The 21,620-nt window shown below is 44.5% G+C and overlaps 1 protein-coding gene across 1 annotated transcript; it reads left to right on the plus strand.

Annotated features, from left to right (window-relative positions):
* The first annotated feature begins 3,375 nt into the window (after positions 1-3,375).
* LOC131215186 (zinc finger protein 358-like) lies at positions 3,376-13,156 on the plus strand. The gene is made up of 4 exons (XM_058209573.1): positions 3,376-3,395; positions 4,577-4,795; positions 12,055-12,157; positions 12,230-13,156. The coding sequence occupies exons 1-4, from the start codon at positions 3,376-3,378 to the stop codon at positions 13,154-13,156; spliced, it is 1,269 nt and encodes a 422-aa protein (XP_058065556.1).
* The last annotated feature ends 8,464 nt before the right edge of the window (positions 13,157-21,620 follow it).

Genomic DNA, 21,620 nt, shown 5'->3' on the forward strand with positions numbered 1-21,620 from the left:
ATTGATTTGATCTCGTACTGAACGGCTCGTGAATGAACAATTTTAGCCATTGCTGCGTTATTTATTTTCTAGTTTCAAAAAGGAACATGAAAAATTGAGTTTCTAACGAAACATTGATTTTATCTATAAGTTTGTACTTTGCCATTATGCGTTAAACACAATATTGTTCAGATGACCGCTTCGAGCAACAGTCGATTCCGATGAGATCATTTTCAAAGAATGTTTACACATTACGGGTGTTAGCTAGGCTATAACCTATCGGACTTTATTTTTCAAATGCTCCAAAGTTGCCAGCTTATCAGCGTAAACACGATCTTTGGCCTTAGCCCCACAAGAAAATCATCATCTGTAAAGCCCTGTGATTTCGAAACTAAAAAATGCCCTGTAGCTGTATGTAACGGATTTAATCCATAAACTTTCCATAAAGTCGTATACATGGCACAACGGGAAGACGATTCCTAAACAAAGAATTCAAAGAGGCAAAGAATCGGTAAAAGATCACAAGAATGTGGACTTTGCTGTTATAAATTGTGTACTCAATTTTGTGGAAACCTAATGCCTAATTTAACGCCAATTTGGAACCTTTACAGGGTCACGTTTGAACTTAACAGCTACCACATAATCAATGGTACACGTACACTCCGTGGCTTAGCAAAGACCCTTTACCACACCCCAAGTGCCTTTATGAATGATATCCCCGAGTAAGGCAAATATTGACCATATTTTGGATTTTCGAATAAAGCCTCACGCCAAAAATCCAAAAGCGCCCTGCAGGAAAGTGAACGGGAAAAGAAAAACAACATCCTCGCTACCTCGCAATACACTCCGTGAGCTGGGAAAATCGATTCCGGTTTCCCGTGAATCCGCACGGTTCTCGGAAGAGTACTATCGATCGTGATTTTGGGAAATCAGTTCATGCGAGCTCCCGCCGGCTCCGGGCCGCCATCTGTATCTGGGCCCGAGCCGTCTGTGCGGGAAGATCGGATCCTCCCATTGGCCGGTCGCTAATCGGTTAATAAGGTTATGCCAAATACATAAACCCCGAGCCCGGGCGACCCGACCGACCGAGAGCGACACAGGTTGAAGGGCTCAAACGGTACACGACGAATCGACGAGCTCGGAGTTGGCTATAAATACATTATCTAACATCAGAAGACCACCCACCACGACCGATCGTGCGTGTACACGAGTGTCCGTATGTGTGTGTGTGTGTGTCAAGGGTCTCCTCGGACTCGGGCTGCACCCGGCTTGGGTTGGGCCCTCCTGGAGCGCGCAGGCAGATCGGAAAATCGGGGATTAGTGTGTTTTTCTTGGCATTTAGCCAATCGCTTTTCCGATAAATGAGCTCGCCCATTTGTTCTCGCCGCTCGCCGAAATGTCCTCCCCTTCCCGGCGCCTGGGGTGGAAGTCAGAGTCACACAAAGGAAAGCCTCCAACGCGCATGGCAACATCTTCCCGGCGGAAAACGCGCGTACGAAAGAGCGAGAATGGGATCCCGGTGATGTCGTTATCTCTCCTCCGGCAGGATCCGGCTCGTTCGCGCGCATTTCCGCCGCGAGGACACTGGTGATGGTGCGTGCCTGCTTGCTCGCTCCAATCCTACCACCAAAGGATCCGACCCCAGCCCGGTGTTGGTGGCCGGTTCGTCAAGTGCTTAAGACGAATGACGTTCCTTCAGACGGTTCAGGCACGGCGCTGGGAAAGAGAGAAATAACTTCTACCTAAGGCCCAAACGAAATGCAAGGCAGGAGAGCCAAGGCCCAAATAAATAGGACTCGACGAGTCTCTCTCTCTCTCGGGTCGGGCACGAGGAGACTGATAAATACATAATCCTTCTAATTTTCCTAAGCTCCGCGAAGCACCATACTGCAACCGGAAATAACATCTTCTGATGAGGTTCACTTCGTCCCTTCTTTCTGCACGTTCCGAGACTGTGTCCTTTCCGCGCTGACATAACGAGGCACCACACATAGCAGCAGGAATTGAGTTTCGGGCCGAACGCCAACGCCATTCTTCCCCTGCCCAGGTTTAAATCATATTAGAAAAATAAATAATCGCTTATGTGCCGCGCGCTGCGTTTGCCTGTATGTGTGCACGCTGTTTATATGCGCGAGTGAACACAATAGAAGGAAAAAAAAGTTCAATAATGTTGATGCAACGGAAAATCCGTCAGCACTCTGCGCCGTTCCCGCCGATTACACAGTTCCGATTGCACATGCGAGAGCGAGAAGGGCGAGAAAAAAGAAAATGGCAACACCCCGGACGGACTCATGGCCCACTTTTTGTTTTGGTTTTGTTTTCCCTGCCGCCGTCTCAAGAGATGACGCCGCGGCGCGGTCCACGCGGATTATGTGCGGATCAGTGTCGTGTCCTCGGGTCGCTGTCTGGCCACGGATAGTAGGGCCAATGGGGACCGAGGGAGAAAACAAGATGCTGCATCTCCGTCTCTTTCTGCTTCCGCTCGCTCTCGTTCCGGCCAGCAGCCGGAATGCACGCCCGGCACTAAATTTGTTTACATTACTCTTCTACCTACCTAGCCCGGTCCGCCGTCCGTATCCTTCGGTATCCTTGCCGGCCAGGGCCAGGGAAGGCCAGGAAGGCACATATCGCGCCCACCGACCACCGGACCATCCGAGGTCAGCAGCAAACAGCAAAAGTAGGCTTCTCGATGGTTACCGAAAGCTGCAGCAGTTCACTTTCTAGCGAACGCTCGGCCCGACTGGTTGACGTTTCCGGCTGTCATTCTGCCTGATTCCGCGCGATTTGTCAAACGGTTATTCTGCATTCAAACAGGGTCGTCGTCAAACTGTCGTCGTAACGCGAAATTAGCAGAGAGAAAACATCTTTATAGACTCAAAATTAACGTTCTTACGCGAGAGTTACAGTTTAAATGCGAAAAAACATCTTAACCAACCTGAATGCCAGGTAGCCATGTGCCGGAAGAAGTCCCCTTAATTGGTGGCATTGTTAAGTCGGAAGTCGAAAAGTGTACCGGAAGGAATTAGGGCAGTGCGATAACAATAAAAAACGCCCGTTCCCCGCATGGTTTGGCGACAGAAGGCCGTAGGACTAGTTAAGTGAGCCGTAAATCCTTCCGTAATGGAAGGACGTTCCTGCATTGTGTGCTAACCGTACGCACGTAAGCGACCTAGACCGGAGCCGAAGTGTTTGGGTTTCGTATCAACAGCAATAGGAACTCGCAAACAACCCGCGTGTGTGTGTGGTGGAAACAATAGCAGCTGGAAACCTTACGAGCGCAATCCTCAAGAGCGAGCGCGTGTGAGCTTCTAAACGTCGATTTGGACGTCGTCGGCGGCGGTCCCAGTCCCAAAGTTCCGGATGATTCCCATCGCGTTGCAGGGAGAAAGTTTCATGATGGACTGGGACATCGACATGTAAGTATATTGTTTGGTTTGCTGGCTTTCCGGCTTGCGCAATTGCGTCAATCAGTGTGTCGATAGGATAGGGACATGGCGACACTTTGTGGACCTCGTGGGTTCATCACTTAAAAAAAATAATTTTTGCGCTACTTTTGCGAGCTCGAGAGAGACATATGATACGATACTGTCGTCACGAAGCAGATGGACAGATGCAACTGCTAGTCGTCTCTCTATGAGGCTTCTTTCCGATACCGGAACGATTTTTCAAGTGATCCGGAAAATGAGGGCTTTTGCTGGTTTATTAATGTTTCACTACGCCATGAAAGATGTGCAGGCAGAAGGATAGATGTGGCAATGCGTTGAAATTCTGACATGGGGATCAAAAATGAATAAACTGTGTATAATTGGGCTTATTAGTCAGTTGAATGAAGTGATTAACGGTTAATTTTTCTCCAAATGAGACATCATTGGTCATGGAATCAATTGGAATGCTTCAATAAGAATAATGTGCTATTTGGAAATTTCTTTCCCATGAAAGAAACCATTTATCAAACACTTCAATGTAACAACGAAACAATAATCGGTTTGCTTTTTATGGTCACATTTATTTTGATAAAAGGTAAGTTTTGATCAAATTAGCTAGAAGGCTATTTCAATACCCGTTTTATGTTGAATCAAATATTTTTTCAATCTTAAAAGTTGTTCGATAGTTTTGGCAGATTAGAGTAATTATAAAACTGTTACACAAAGTTACACCATTGACTAACCAACGTTTTCTCTTTCATAAAAAACTTTTTTGCCACATTGTTGGCATTACATTAAAAAATGAAACAAATGTAGTCAAAGTTTAGTATTTATTAGAGTACCGAAAAAGACGGTTCATCCTTCTGAAGAAAAGGGATACACTTTACACACTTTAATCTAAATATAAAAGCGTTTCAGTGTTCAAGTGTAAACAATGTCTGTTATACAATTACATTTTGAAAATCGTATTAAATATAGCTTATAGCTGACAGGCCAACATTCTTTAAGCTAAACTATCGCATTCTCCACAAGGACTTGAGCTATTCTGCAAACGTTCTGATTGGCTTACAGAAATCGTCACTTTGTAACTAACTCCAAAAGACTAAATAACGACGGGGAAAGCAAATAGAGGACGCACTTCTTCTAACACACCCAACAACGTCTCCCCACAGCTTCAACTTTGACGGATTCGACGAACAGGAGCTGGACCTTAGCATACGTTCGATTCTGCTGGACGAACCGGCGACGATGCTGCCCGTTGCTGATCAAACACTGGCTACCGCCTGGCCATCGGAACTACTAACCCTTCCGACGGATCCCAGCAGTCCTCTCCAGCTACAGCAGATTCCGCTTCAGCTTCCGGACCCGTACCGGAAGCCATCGAGCTGCACGTAAGTACCCTCCTGCCAAAACTATTCCCTACACCTCGGATTAAGAAATTACTTTCAAACCATTTGCGGTGGGTAAATACACGCAGAAGTTGACAACACAAACACGCACGAACCGGGGGCCAATCTGTTGCCAAATGTAACTATTTGTCTACTGGCAGCCTTCGGAAGCACTGTGTGGATTAGTATTTTCGTCAAAATGGGTTTTTCGGTCATTGAAGCTATTGACACACCGGCTGTAGGGTGGAGGTGTACAATGCCCTCAGTCGTATCTGATGCAAGCGTAGAGCTTCCCAATGTAGAGAGCACCGAGACCCGACTTGTGTGGGTGCAAGTGGATAGGGCTTCCGGGTGACGACATTCGGCGGGACAGATTGTATCAGGGAAAATGAATCGATTGATATGATTTTCTTCTCAATCCACCTCAGTGAATCCCATTTGGCATGTGCCCCGTATGTGTCCGCAGACAAAATATCATCGCGAATGCATGGTAATGCGGCAATTTACATGCTTTCTTTATGGGCTTCATTTAAAGGCTATGAATACGTAATGTGAGTGAATGTACTTTTGCGGTTGCGTAGGAAAAAATAACAAATGAATCCATAAACACGCACCGTTTTTCAATTTTTGTCCCACGTTCACTACACATTTTAAATCAAACACATCAATCCACGCGCCCGTGAAACCGAGAAGAGCATTTTTTAGACGTGTAAAAGTTTGTTGGTTTCGTATTGATTTTTTTTTAACTCAACTTGATGTCTTTAATGGCTTCACTGTATTCTGCCATCGTTCTGTAGAATGTGTCACATTTAATTATAAACTGATTTTCTCGTTTACATGTTGATTTCTTAAAACTAGTAATCGTTTTTCCATAACATCAAGATTTTGTGACCTCAATTAAATGTTATTTTAACCAAAAATGAAAAATTACACAATAATACAAACAATTAACACGTTGTATACCCAATTACCCGAATTATAAACTCTGTCAATTAGTTTACTCGCCAACTTTGCCAATTGAATTTGCAATTGTTTTGGCTCAGTTTTCTCCAGGAATGATGAACGAATGATTAAATCGTCTTTAAAATTGTCATGAATGCGTTAAAATGCGTGCATGAATGCGCACCCGAAGAGCGGTTGGTGTTGAGTAAAGCATTTTTCAAATCATGGAAAGTTTCGGTAAATATCAAACAGAAATTACATATACAAAACATATCAGAAACTGACTATTCAGATGAAACTATTCAGAAACCATTCACGCCATACATGAAACAGAATACATGATGGAGAATTCGTGTTAGTTCGAAGATGTCTGTAAAACGTGCTGCAGAAACAGGGAGATTTTTTCGCAATAGTCCCATGTAATACGTTCTGACGAATTCCACTCATCAGTTGGTATGCTGAAGATCCATCCCATGAATGTGTGCAAACCATCGAAAAACAATTAAAGGAAAGGACCGTTGAAAGAAGAAAGGCACCAAAGCATCGTTCTACAAAAGAAAACAGTTTATTTACAAAGTCATCAATTTCACGACTCATTGCACGTCCCGTAACGAAGCTGCTTAAGCTGGATGGCCAAAGAGCCATTTCCTGCCAACATTGTCTCTGTGCGAGTCCTCCCGCAGGTCATTGATCCCTCCGGGGCGTATATCCTTTTGGGGGCGCTTCTCGTGTTCGTAACTGTGGCCATAAATGCTATGCGCAGACCTACGAAAGCGGTACGAACACTCACGCTGAAGGCGGCTTTCGTTGAGCCTATGCGAGCCCAAAGGATCCCAGAAGCGGTACAACCTGGCCTGTACTGTCCCTCGGGCTTTGAGGAAAACTTTGTTGTTCCTCAAACTCGTAATCCTGCTCGGCTCAGCCCAACGAACATCAACGTTATGTCCGTTATCCGGAACTGTCGCTTTAGAAAGAGAAAGTCTGTCCATGAAACATTCAAGTCGTTCTCGGCGGTGCCTGAAAAGGTGCATGTACTTCCGCTAGTGCCACTTGCGTGCGGCAACTACACTGAGCCCGGAGCCCGAGCATAGCTGAAGCATAAACAAAACTTTCCTCAACTCAATCACGCCCTCAAATCGACCGCTTCTTATTCTCCCCCACAATCTGCGGCCCTCAGCACGATGACAATGCGGATAGCAAACAATTTGATTCCGTGAGTTGCGAAAGTTTACTCTAAAACAATCGAACGCTCGGTGGCAAAAGTTTTATTAGTTGTTCAATTTTTAATGACCCCAAGGCGGTTGATGGTAGCCTTCGGAGATGTGAGCACAGAATGGAACCGATTTTACCGACGACGGAAATTTGCTCGGATCGATCGACCTGAGACGGCCTTTCGAGTGGCACAATTTCAGGAAAATCTGTGCCAAATACAACGAGGCTGCTTTTGACCCAACTGCAAACTCAATTCAAAATTTCCAGTGCATATAACATTTGGTTTTCAAGATAGAGAGACATGACAGAGTGCTTTCAAAGATGTCCAAAAGAGCCAAAAGCTACAAGAAACATTATGATCGGGAATGTAAGAAGTGCTTTCTCATTACTGATTAACAACCATATTTATTTTTAAATATAAATATATACGAATTTTGTACAGAGTTGGGCAACTACTCGAGTTTTGGGCAACAACTGAAAAATTACGCAAGTAAAAGTGATGGTATTTCTTGCAGCGTACGAAGGAAATACTTCGAGGCTTTAATATTTATGGAACAAGAAGTGGAAACGATCAATTTGTTCCAGTACTATGAGTCAGAGGAGTCAACCAAAAATCTCCAAACGTCACTAACTAATTAAGGTATATTAATCTCGCTGGTATGTCTAGTGTTAACTAAGCTTTGCAGTTTTCGTTAGTTTCCAATATTTGTCATTTTATATCTGAAAAGCCATTATTATTCGCCTTTTTTATCAGAAATACTCCATAGGTCTGCCAACATTGCTTTAGTTTTTATAAAACAAAGCCCGAATATTTAACAATAGAATAATCGTGCCAAGTTTAGTTAAAACCATTCAAGTTGAATCTTTCTATGTGTAGTTTAACAGAAACACTTACAAGGGAAACAGTTTAAAAGAAACACTTATAGTTTGAACAGAAACACTTACAAGGCGTTACATAATCGTACCATTTTTGATGCGAATTTTCTACTATAAAACTGATCTTTAAAACTGAAAATGTTTTTCGTAATGGCATTTGTACGGTGGAACTGGCAGCCATAAAGGAATGTCACCACTTGGCCGAATTTGGTTTGCCCCTGAACTCTATTGTTGACTAAATTATTACCTGGTAATCAAGTAAAAGTGAGTAAAAAGACAAATCTCCATTCAGAATCATTAATAATAGGATGTTGAAAATTAATGGACCAATGGCACCAACTTTACTCCCAACGTATATTTGTTTCGATTTCTCTGAGAGTGTTTCGATGAAGAAAATAATGGCTTTTGAGAGAGTTTTTAAAATAAATCCGGAAAATCATTTGTGTTAATATTTCGCCGATATTGAACAGCACATTGAACTACGAAATTGTCCATTGGTCGTAAGGGTAATGTTAATATTCAAAATTTGACCGAAAAGTCGTGGATACTGAATCAATGGCCTAATAATTTTGCGAATCAATCTCCAAGGCCTGTTAATCAATAAAATGAAGCTGAAGAACGTACCGCAAAAGTAAGTTTGTGGCAAAAAAAACTGGAAGTCCAATGAAAAAATTCGCTTCATAAGCCGGTACTGTTACATTGCGCCAATAATTTTACGCAAGCTGTGAGGGGTTTCCCCAAGCCAGCTAATTAGTGCTGTTGGGCTCCTGGACTAGGTGTAAAGCCGAGTAAATTATGTTTTCAAGATGGAGAGCGAAAAACGAGTGGTGTTTTTGTTACCATTCGTTTTCCTCTTTTCGTACCTTCGGCCAGGATAATCAAAGAATTTTCCAGGATCACGCACATTTTCTTTCCGGTTTCCATCGTTGCATCGATCGGTTCGACGGTCGGCCCACGGGCGTCGTTCACAGTGGCACCGAATTTTCATCCAGCCCACCCTATTCTTCTTGCGAAACGCTTTTGAGATTTAATAAAACCAGAAACCTTATAGACGAGCGATTTGCTTTTCGGGCGAACATTTTCCCGAGTCGAGTTCACTGCAAAACCCGTGGAAACTGCTATCGCGCAGCGAGATTAGACAGTGAGCGCTTGTGAAGTAACCATTCCATTCGAAGTCCCCGGAAAAAATGGCCCATCCTTCGCCAAAACTCAAACAGATGCGATCCGCTAAATTAAAAGATGATGAAATAAAACAATGCGGCGCGAATAAATACCGAAGACGCGTCATTAGGGAAATGGGTCCCGGACGGGGCTTTATGCTGAAACATAACCCGTTTCGCCCGGTGTGCATGCCAAATGAAACCTCGCGCCGCCGGGGCGAAAGCATTAAAACAATATCCGCGAAACCCTGGCCTACGTTTGCTAATTATGCCACTATTTGCATAGGTTCCGTTCGAAGAAACCGCGCAATATAATAATGAACCGCGGTCGTCGTGGCGGTGCATAATGGATGAACAGTCCCGGTTCAGTCGGTTCTGGTTCTTCCCGGGGCTCCCGGGTTAGCGAATTCACCGACGCAGAAAACTGTGAAACTTCGGTCGCGGTAATATATTTATATTTCCTCGGTATCCGGAAATGTAGCGCAACGAAAAGTTTTCCGCTAAATAAATGGCGGTTTAGGTGCGTTGGTTGGCTTGGTCCGACACTTGGACGGTGGGTTAGAAAATCGTTTAATTATGGATGGGGCGCTGCAGATGGAAAACCAAATCCAATTGCAAATGGAATTGATCGAATCGAGACGCTGCGGAGCGGTGCGGGCGAATAGATGAACATTTGAATCATAGATTCGTTATGCGCACTCCAGTAATGGTCATATTTTAGCTATGTTTTGATAGCATGTTTCGAATCACCAGAGTGAAAATGAATTAATAAGAAACCATGTCGTACAGAGTGTATGTTTTAATCGATACCATTTACCTCCCAGCTTTCGCTAGTTTCCAAAGATTTTAAATGTTTCTAATCAAAACAATCTAATAACAAATGACAAAATAGCTCCGCAAACCCGTTTTTAATGTGTACAATAAATGTTACAAGTGTTTGAAAATAGTCATCTAACATGTTTTACTTAAATACAAAAATAACGAACTTAAAAAGGAAGACTGTTGCCTGCTTTACGTGGGACAGAACCATAAATCTCTTGTTAGCAAAAAAGCTTACCAAAGCTTACCTCTTTTAGGGAATCCAAATGGGTTTATATCGATATTGTTGGCAATCCGCTTTCCGATATTTCCTTAACCGGAAATTAAATACGACCTAGCTCGGTGTCGGACGTTGATATTGGATAAGGGCCTGCATGACGGAATATTTAAACTTCTTAATGATTGACAAATCTTCACTTCGGTGACAATTACATCCCAATCCAAAAGCAACATATAAAAGTAAACGAGGCCGACAATGTTCAATAAGAACCAATAATAAGTCTATTTATTTTTTAATTTATTTATTATTAAAATCATACAACAAAATTAGATTGTTCCGCTGTCCTTAAAAGAAGTTCTAAGCACGGTGGCAATCGAACTATTTCTTTACAATTGTTGTAGTTGTAAATAAAGGTTTTGTTGAATTTAAACAAAATTGAGAGATCTCCAATGTTCATTTAAACCCGAATTCCGAAAAGGCATAGCAACATAAAATCTGTAAGGTAAAAAGGTTTCTTCATAAATACGGCTCGGTCCGTTTTTTAAGGGACAAGATAAGGCTTCTTAACTCAAAATACTTTTGCGAACAGAAAAGTTTCTATATAGTCTAGTAATGTCAACATTTCACAAATCGTTGTTGTTTTAATTACGTCGGTAGTGTGTAATGAGGGGGCCTGCAGCACCTTATATCATACTCGAACGATAAAATCCGGCCACAGAACTGGCATCCGCTATCGGGGAAAAGTCAACCCGCGGGTCAATCTAGTGTTCAATAAATCACAGTCCTTGTTACGCCAAGTTCCAACACCAGCTAGCGAGCACCTATGTACACGAACTGTAAATACCCGATTAGCCCCTCAAAAATCTCAAAACACTTGAAAGGATTCTCCCATTTGATCCACAAACCCACTGCCGACGGCTACCGAAATCTAAACCCTAAATTAGCATCCCCAGCCCAACGCTGTTATCTAGTGCAATCATCGCCATCATGAAACCAGCCAAGAGATACTATCTCGCCCCGACAATTCTCTTGCCAACCGAGCGGCGCCACACATTCAGCGATGAGTCAATTACCGTCCGACTCCTACGCAACCGACACCAAAGGATCTGTTCGTCTCACGGCCAGGACATGGCAGGATTGCGGCCGGAAATGTTGTTTTTTGTCGTCCCGGGCCGTCGAAAGGGGCGTTGCCGTTTTGGGTTGCTTATCGACCGGCCGACTATCGACCAATAGGGGTTTCCGTTTCTCCCGGGGAGAAAGAAACACAATGGCGTACAGATCACGTTCTTCACGCGGGGTGCGCATCCGAATCGTGACGAGGGTCCTTCTGGCTGGCTGGCCGAGACCACGGTTCAGTCTGACGGAATTTATAACGGTTTGTGGTTTGGAACGGTTACCAACCACAGACACTGGTAATTTGTGCATTGTGTACGGTGTGTGGCATAAGAAATCGATTGTAAGGATTGGGCGAAGCTTGGGCGTCCTTCAGTCGGAATCTCTTTAAACAGTGCGTCGGGCTTAGTGTGGAATTGTATGCGGCGGTGTACAAACTCGAACCAAAAACCAAAAGTAATTATTCAATCTTAGCGTTCTGCGTTCTGCTCGCTGTTGTGCGAAATCTTTAGGCGTCCCAAGATTGTTCCTAAACCATGCAATTCGGGCTTCGAGCAAAGTTAGCTATTTGAGTAGTTCAACAGTTTCTTGTGAGTGGGAAGTGTTTGAATGTTGGAGTTACATTAAAAGAAGATTGGGACACGCGGAAGTGATGATTGGTGTTCCGCTCAATTCAAATTATTGCTTGTTACATGAAATGTTTTGGTTCACAATTTGGTTTTCACGTTTATTTTATTTTATACAAGTTCCCTCAGGCAAGGACATTCGAAACAAATTGTTTGCTTTAGCATAAGTTGAGCGATTTACGAAAAATAGACGCCAAAACCTTCACGTGGCATAGTTTAGGCGTTGGCGTGGCGTAGAAAAATCAACTTGATCTAATCTTTTTATCTTTCCTTCCGTGCTCTTCTTACGTACAGCAGTACAGTGATGGACGATCTACAGGACAGGGACAGTGACAACGATTCGGGCCACGCCAGTGAAGTGAACCAATCCTTTACCGATGCATCACTGATCGAAGACGTAAGGATGCAGAGCTTCAAAGTTCAAACGTTTACTATATTTGGCTTTTGTCCACGCTTTCGCCCCGCACAGGATACGCTATTCGGTGACTCGGCCAACGACGCTGGTAGCGACGCGGAGAACGATGTCCCGCCGGTGGCCTTCGATGTGGAACCAGGTGCCGTCGGCGATCCGGAAGCTAGCCCAAGCAGCGCACCCGTTTGCCAGGTGTGTGGCCAACAGCTCGCGGTCAGCGTCACAGGACGTCTTCCCAGCAGCGTTCGGCGGTGTGAGTCGTGCCGCAAGGACTTTGGTGTGCCGCCACCGCCCTTTGGCTGTCCGCTCTGTGGCAAGCAGCTGGGCTCACGCCTTGGGCTTACGTGCCACCTGCGGGTGCACACCGGCGAACGGCCGTTCCGCTGTGACGTCTGCGAGCGCACTTTTGGGCTCCGGTCGACGCTGGCCGCCCACCAGAAGCTGCACGGGCCCGAAGGAGCGTTGCTTTGTGAAACGTGTGGCCGCGTGTTCACGCAACCGAGCGCCCTATCGAACCACCGCCATCTGCACAACCCAGTACGCCGACATCGGTGCGGCTTGTGCGGGAAGGAGTTTGTGAGGTTGCACGCCCTCAAGACCCACATCCGGAGCCACTCGAACGAGCGGCCGTACGGGTGTGAGCAGTGTGGCAAGACGTTCACCGAGAAGCACGTGCTCGTGCGCCACCGGAAGACGCACAGTGGCGAGCGGCCGTTCGCGTGCGGGGTGTGCGGGAAGACGTTTAAGGAGAAGTACGACCTGCTGCGCCACTCCCTTATCCACAGTGGTCAGCGGCCCCACAAGTGTGCAGTGTGTTCGAAAAGTTTCGTCCAATCGAATGCCCTCGCCAAACACCGGAAGTGTCACGAGCGGAGCGGACTGGCCCCGGTGCGGCTCTGGCGGGAAACCGTCGATGGGGCGGGCGGCGACGAAGGAGTGCCGCGGGAAGTGCTGGTCCCACGCGAGGGTCTCCCGTGTTGCTAAGGAACGACCTGGCGAAGGAAGTTGGCTTGTAAAGTGGAGCACAAGCTTCCCCATTTTCTTGAAGGACGAAGTAAAGGGACGAAATGGACACAACGCATGCTGCTCACGTCGCAGCAACGTGCACGAGGCTCTAGAAAGGCCTACGAGGATATGCGGGTGGTGTAGATGTGTATAAAATAAATAGTTGAGCGTTTGAACAAATATTATTGTGTGATGTGTTATGTGACATTTCTTGGGGTGATGGTCTAGTGAACGAGTTTTGAGATTCGGTAGGTAATGTACTACTCCTTCAATGCAACAGCAATGTTCCTTGCCTCTTCTAACTAGTATTTAAAGTTCGCTTCGTGTCTTTCTAAAAATTACCAGGCAGACTTCAGTTCAGGATTTTATCTGTTAAGGAATAGAACTTCGTTTAGAAATTGTTGCGTTGTGAAATTAAGAAAGAACGAAATAGGAAAAACATAATATTTCTATGCTGAACCAAAAAATTCGACTGTTGGATCCCGACTGACTTTCGGAGGCGAACAAATCGTCGTCAACGTGGCCTCCGTGTGTGGTTTGTGACAAGCGGACATATTGTGTTTTAGGAAGAATCTAGGGACTTTTTTCCCCATTTTTGTTTTCTTTGCATTTATTTTGATAATACATAACCCAATGACGCAGTCGGTAAAATTGTATTATTATTTTTATTCCTATTAGATGATGATGATTTATCGTTGTTCGAAATCATTGTTTAAACTCACACAAACTTGATTTTTTAGAGAAAATAATTAAATAATTTACCACAAAATAAGTATTTACCATAAATAAAATTTTCTAATGGCACGTAACGCAGTGGCGTTATTATAGTAACGCACATTCTTGTACACAATTTGAATTTACGAACGAAGCGTCTGGATTTTAGTACTTTAACTTTGGTTAAAGTGCTAAAAATGCCGAGTTTCAGTATCAGGATTTTATTTTTGATCTGAATTACTGAATATTACTGAATTACACAGTTTCGTGACTAAATCGCATGCAATGGTTTTTTGTGCAATTGTCAATGGCAGAATAATATTTTATAGCAAGATTATTTTATAGCGATATGCCAACTGCAAACGGAAATAATAAAAAAAAACCATTTCTAAACTGTTTATTCTTCTGGTATAATAAAATACATACCATACAATACTTATAATTGTTAATAATTACAATACGTTTAATATTGTATGTTTTAATATATAATAATAATATTATATTAGTTTGAATAGGCGAAGGCGAAGCTGCTCAAAATGTGAATAAATTGTGGAAAATGAAAAGTGTGTGATGAAACTTCCAAATAATTCTTCGCTTCTCTAATTCTTCTCAACAGGCATTATTTCAGAAACACGTGTGAAGAAGTCAGACTGTGGGGCTACATGAGGTGTTCCGTAATGATTTTGACATTAACGATTAATGCCAAACTGCTGCGGCGCTGTCAAAACGTTTACGCCTCGCGCGAGGCGTAAACCCGAGCGTAATTATTTTTTTCATACGCTTTGCTTACAAACAGAAGATAATTTATGTTTTTATTTGCTGGTATAGCAACAAAATCGGAAAAAACAGATAAAAAAAATTCAGAAATCAATTAATTTCTCTTCTATTTCTATTTTCTTGGACCAAAAACACGAACGTAAACACGTTTCACGTTTCGTTTTTATATTTTTGCTGCCACACGAAGCGTAAACGTTTTGACATTACAAATTAATTTTACGCTAGTTTTCACGCTTCGTGTAGCCCCCTAGAGAGGGAAATGAATCGTAAATAGGTATTGTTTTTTGAGTTTCTCTTAATTGTAACTTACACCTGATTGTTTGTTGTTATTATCCTTATAGAGACTTTGAGCTTGAAGCTTCTTTCGTCTCTTTTTGCGGGTTTGTTGGTTTGAATGGTTTCGGTTTTTGTGTTTTTTTTGGATGGTTTTTAATTTGGTGGTTTGTTATCTCACGACGACCCCAATTTTGTGTTTATGCAATGTGTGTTTGAAAGCTACGTGTTCTATTTATCTTCGCATCCAATACAGTATAGCTTTTTTGTTTAAAGTTAAACAAAACTTCTTTTACGCCAATAAAAATGTTAAATTTTGTTCCTGATAAAGGACCAGTTGTACCAGTTACTGGAGATGGCGGACCTTCAAGGTGGCAATGAAGTGCGATGCGTCGCGATTGGAGCAGATGGAGAAGAAGTTAGTAGAATTTAAAAAGCTCTTCGCGCAGCTTGCGAAATTGATTTCCGCTCAGCAGGCAGAATTGAACGTTGCGCATGCCCCGCAGTCCTCCGCTTCGTAGCTCCCCACTACACCACCCAGTCCAGACTGTCGCCATTCGCCCTACCTCCGACCCGCAGCTTTATTCTAGTGACGCTGCCTGCAATTCAGATGAGCTTCAGCTTCCGGTGACCTCTTGCGACCGGCTCAAGCGTCGTCGAATTGAATCGTACGTCAAACACGCGAAGTACAGATGAAGAAGCTACCGTAAACAACAAGCTAGGTTTGTAAGCTAGTTTATAATTATTAATTATGGTTCTCTTATTTGCAGTGGCTAACCCGCTCAACAAATCGGCGGTATGGAACGAAGAACAACGTTGTGAAGCCTAAGAGTAGAGCAGCAACAAGTAAGAGCAGCAGAGCAGATTTTTCGAGTGAAATGAGTTTTAGAACTGTTGTTGTTTTTGCAGTTTTGTATTTTGAAATCAGCCATCGTGACCGTCGAAAGAACCAGCCAAACATGTCTTATGGTGGAAGAGTGATCACGGCCGTAAATTAAGAGTAGTCTTGGTCGAAATACCCGACAACCACATGTTGTAGTTACCACCTTCTAGTTTGTTAAGAAAATGGTTCTTTGCTTGGCATAATCTTTGCTTTGTTTCTCTTTCCCAGTAAATATGATATAACATACTCTTCCATATTAAAAATCATCGGCATCACAATAGTCACAAATTTCCTTTTTTTAGCAATATGTGTTTGAAAGCTATTTGTGCTAGCTTTGCATCCGATGCAATACAGCTTTTTTGTTTAAAGTATGAACAACACCCTTTTTACGCCTCTAAAAACATCGAATTTTGTTCCTGATGAAGCGAAGAAAGTGAAGAAGTGTTCCTGATTCGAATGAAGAAAACTGCTACGGAAATTCATCAATCTTGAACAGGACAGAACGTGTTAGAACGTGTTTAAAAGTGCTTGGCTCGATCAGAATCCCGAACAAAAAAACGGCACATACTGACGAAGACCAGGTAGAGAGCGCAACAGCAAGTTTGCTTCTCTTTCGCGCTACGCCGGTAATTCGGGTAATAAAAAATAAATACTAATTAAAACAATTACCAAATAATAAACGAAATAATCGTTGTAGATTTGCGAATAATTCCAAATAATTTTTACAGCAGTACACAATTGAGTGAGAGAAAATATAAATACGAGAAATAATAAAAGAAATACAAATATATAAGGAAATATGACACCGGTGACGTAGGAGCTAACTTGGATCCCGAGATTCTCGACCGGCAAAGTTCTCTGAAGTAGCAAGCGTCCGCAGATTAGACAACTTGTAGGGCAACTGATAAAAGATAAGCGTGATATCGGAGCGCCACGTTTGTGCCGTGGGTTGTGTGTCGAGACGCAGGTCGACCGTTGTTAGGACAGTCGTTGCCGTGGCCCAACGTGTCCTCATATGTAATCTCTGTTTCGTAACCATACGGTAAATCGGTGGGCGTGCGGAAGGTCATTTGCGTATGCGCTGTTCAGAGCGTCAAGACGGGTGCGAGAGAAACCGAATCAATTGAGCCGCGTCGCGGCCGCCGCATCCGCTCCGTTGTGGCCGCCTGTCGCTCTACATAATGGACAAGGCCAAATGAATTTAATTCGCAACATAGATCCCCGCCTCGGCTCCCCGGCCTGGCACCAGTGTGAATCGCATTTACTAGACCAATCATCACATTCTTCCTCGCAAAACGGTTCCGATGGGGGATGCCGCGGTCGCAGTTTGATTTGTTTGACTCAATTACCTTTAACGAATGCGCGCGTTCGGGGAAAACTGAAACATGGCGCACCGCTACCATCTGCTGCTGTCGGCCACTGCTAATTGTGATGGAGACATTTGGAGACCGCACTCAGCATGTTAATCGACGGTTGCAAATAGTTGGAATGGGCCGCTAAGCTGAAATCAACCAGGTTTGGCACCAACATGACGTAAACGAAGTTCCCCGAGCATCCGAACGCTGAACCAACGAAATCTTGTGCAATCCTAGACGATGAATCACACGTGCTGGCTAAACGTGCTCGTGTCTGCCGCCGCCTGGCGCGGTTTCTTCGCTCTGTTTCCGTTGTTGCGCCTGTTTCCGTTTTTGCGCCCGTGGCAGTTCTGGGTTTAACGTGTCCCATCGTGTCCCAGCAGTAATCGCAACTTCTTTTAAAAATCCAGTGGCAACCGGATATTTTTCTGCGAACGACACACGGTGGGGAATTTGTATAGAATCAGAGGACATATTTCGTTCTAGTAAGAATCTACGGACTTCTTTCAACGTTTTTATTTTCATTGTGTGTGTTTTGATCAAAATCAACATTTCATGTGTAATATACGCGTTGAAGTACAATAAATAGTTTGTTTACGATATTTTAAGGAATTTAAACGTCAGAACTATGTAGTTTTCTTCATAGTTTTCCCAAAAAAAACGGACAAGCAATGCCAAACGTGTCAACGCTAATATTTGATTTATTCATATCAAATAAGGATCCATTACCATGTTTCTAATCTAGGTATATTATCGTTGCAGAGCTATGCTAACGATCGCGTTTCGGTAGCTGAGAAAGTAGGTTTTAAAGAATAATTTTTATCACTCTTTCGATTTTGGCAGATGAATTCTCGGAATCTACTCTACGCAGATGGCGAAACATTCCGATCGCTCATAGCTAACTTATCTGTTTTAGGAAAATATAACTACAATCCTCACATTTTAACATTGGTTTATTACCGCTTTTTCCCATAGTGCGCCAGCGCCACGAGGTAGCAAGAAAATTCACCACTCTGCCCGTGGTGGGTTTGCCCTGCGAGATCGCCGAGTGAAAATTTTTGACAGCTCGCCACTCACTCAGTCTCAGCAGTCCGTGCGATCGAAATCGTTCTCCGGTGTTTTCCGGCCGTTTTCGTCCTCGTTTTTCGCATACGGTTCTCCTACCCCGGATTCCGGTCGCTGGCCGGGGTGGAAAAACGTGCGGGAAAACCCCTGCGGTAAGGTCCGCTGCGACTGGGAGGCGGCTCGCGAAACGTTGGCAGAGCAAAGCAGCTGTCCAAAGCGCACTGCAGCAGTGTTTCCAGTGTTGGTAACCGAACCAACCAGTTTCATCGCGATACCGCAAGTTTTATCGAAATCCTTCCGAATTCCGTGATTCTGCTCGTGCGTTACCGTGCGGTGCCACAAACCCTGTTCGCGCCTATTTATGGCCCATGGTTTTCCACTTTTATTCACCTCTTTACGTGCTTGTGTGCGCCGCTGTGACAGCATTGGTTTCCTCCGATATTCTGTGGTGCGTGTGAAACGTACGGAGCTCTGCTCAAGGCACCGAAGCGAGGAAAACTAGAGTTTGCTTTTCGCTTATGTACGTCAATAGCGGGCATTCGACAAGGTTCGTAACTCCGTGCGAAATATTCCGTGGCCCCGCACCAGTTGAAAGTGGAACAAAAGTGTCAAGGTGCTACCGGATCGTGCCAGCGCAGGACCGTTGCTGGTGGTGTCGACGTCGACGGGACAGACGGTGAAAAACGACGTTTGGCAGGTGGCGGAAATGTTTTCCTCTTGGCCCACGACCGGAAGTGGGATGCGACGTTGGTGACGGAAACAGACGACTAGAAGTGTAATGTAGTCGGCTGGGAGTATGCTCACGATTTAGTCCCTTTTCTTTACGACGTGTCACACAAAAAGGAACATATGCATGCTGCAGTCCCTTGAGATCATGCAAAATACCTGCATTCCGTACGGTTTTTTGTGTGATTCGCAAGAGTTGATAAAAGCGGCAGCAATCATCAAAAGTAAAAACGCGAAACGAACCTAGAGCGAATTCCCACCACTGCCTTCTACGTGATTCATCTTCATCTGACGCAAAGCCCATCACCGGATAAAGTCACCGGCAGGAAGCAGGAATCGCTTGGCCGAACGTTGCTCGTATCCGAACTCGGTCCAGTGGATTTAGCGGCCGGAGCGCCCGACGTATCGGTACTCTCCAGCGCTGTTCTGGCGGAAATCAGGACGAAGCGACGAAGACGCAATTTTCCTCGCTTCTCACAGCCTACTACTCCACGTGCGGCGGCAGGGTGAGTACGATGAGCTGTTGGGGTGTTTATCGATCGATGATTCAACGGGGGATTGCGTAGCACCAAGGGGGACAGGAAGTGACACTTCGGCCGCAAACCGGAGCACAGGACCTTTTTCGGGGTGATTCAGCACAACTTGGATGTACTCTTTGACTCGTTTTAGTATTTCCTTTTTGTTGTTGTGCTCTGGAACCACAACAAAGTCTACGTGGCCGCACGTGTCCTTGGATTTGGTGGAAAATGCGTCGTCCCGAGAAGTGAGCCACAACGCAGGACTCTTTTCCGTGCTTTAACGGGGCGAAGAAAATAGATTTTTATTTGTTGCCCCTTCGGACCATTTCCATAATCGATCGACCGACATCCGGTGAGTGTTCGCGTCAGCCGGTAGACGACGTAATGTTTTAACATTATCGGTTTAGTGTGGCCGTTCTGCGTCATTCATGCGTTAGTCATCCGCTAGTTTTGGTGATGGTGTCGCGCAGCGAGAAAAGCTACCGATGTCAACGACGAATGTTCCATTTTGATTGATCTTTCTTTGGCTGATGTATAATCCAAAGAGGTTTAAAACCTGAGTTTCGATCGAGTTTCTAGGTCACAGAGTTTCGATCACCATTATGCACCCTGGCAAATTGGAACGAACAATTGAGGCCCTGTAAAAGCTGAGTAAATAAGTGTCTTTGATAAAAAAGCGAGTATCAAAACTAGGTAATTAGGTAATTTCCGTACAAAATCAAATAAGAGCGTGACAGTTGAACTCAAGTAAATTGCAGATGATTATATTATCTAACGTTATCTTGATCGATTGATTGGTGAAAATGCAGTTTCTCAATGTTCTTCGATCGATGAAGATAGATCGGTCCGTGAGCCGCTTGTTAGGACCGATTTAATCAATTAGTTATTTTTCGCGAAAAATGTTGGCACCATAATGAATTTGATTAATCACTTACCATCATCGATCAGTTGTCGAGGTATGGCATACCCAGTTTCAGTTTTAAATGCATCAATAATAATCGAATGGGACATGCCTCGCCGGATATTATTTTAAGGGTTTGATTTGGCTGCATTCCAACGTATAGTTTACATGCCTGGATTCAACGGATTTCGTGAGATGTGTTCAACGAAGATCCCACCCAAAATAGCGTAACGAAAAATGCACAAAGAACATAATCATGTTCACCTTTTACGACAAAATTAATATATTCAAAATTAATATACTGAAAAAGGTGTTTCGCGATTTTTTGTATTTTTTTGGCGACTCTTCAAACAAAGTATAGCATAGAACCGTAAAATGATCATCGCAAGTCCGGCACATAGCATAATCAGCCAGTCAAGGCCCCAGACGTATGTCCCATCCTTGTCGAATCATGAATGAATGCTTGCGCATCAGCTGTGGCGAGAGTCGCCCTCGTCGATTTCTGATTAGGTCCAACGTGTAAGGCTTCCAGGTCTGTGGATTACATTTATGCACATTCTGATGTGTTTCGTTTTCCTGTCTCGACAGATTTTTCATCAGGCGACAATCGATGCGAAAACCCATTAGCAGTCGACAGCAGCAGCTCGGCTAGAGGCTATCGATTTTCGTAGCAGCCACCAGTCGTCGTCTCGTTTGCTCTGGTACCCCCTTCAGCACACCGATTGTTTACGTGAACGCCTCCGGAACGCCGCATAACGCGGGACAATAATGTGGCTGATCTGTACTGCCGTGCCGGTGAGCGACATCTTCATAATGAGATAGCATAGATACAACGTTGTTAAAGTGCTAACAGCCGGAGCAACCGAACGCTCGACAGTCGTTGCCCACTTCGCGCACTGCCCTCAACCGCGGTCATTGGTGGGCCGCTTATCAGTATCATTGGGCAACGCATCCGCAGCCGCCGCGGCCACCAAAAGCAATAGTACCTGATACATATATTGCAGCGAACCGCCGAGGTGGCACTCGGGAAAGGAGGGAGCCCACGGAGTCGCACAGAACGAAGAGAGTAATCGACGCCGGTTCCACCAATAGCTGCGGCGCGAGTCGATTAGCCGTAGGCCCGTGGAAAGGGAAGACATTGCGAACGGGTAGCGGCGCCACCAACACAGTGCCAGTGCCTTCGCTGTCGGCTCCGTTGTTGCTGTAGGCCGCGTTGTTTCATCGCCGCGTG

The sequence above is a fragment of the Anopheles bellator genome, chromosome 1 (assembly GCF_943735745.2).
Source record: "Anopheles bellator chromosome 1, idAnoBellAS_SP24_06.2, whole genome shotgun sequence".
Lineage (NCBI taxonomy): Eukaryota > Metazoa > Arthropoda > Insecta > Diptera > Culicidae > Anopheles > Anopheles bellator.

Bases quoted from the DNA above. Each gene is read 5' to 3' on its own strand.
- LOC131215186 (XM_058209573.1), top strand. From the start codon at position 3,376: ATGGACTGGGACATCGACAT. The intron at 3,396-4,576 runs GTAAGTATATTG...GTCTCCCCACAG, and splicing joins ATGGACTGGGACATCGACAT to CTTCAACTTTGACGGATTCG. The intron at 4,796-12,054 runs GTAAGTACCCTC...TCTTACGTACAG, and splicing joins CGGAAGCCATCGAGCTGCAC to CAGTACAGTGATGGACGATC.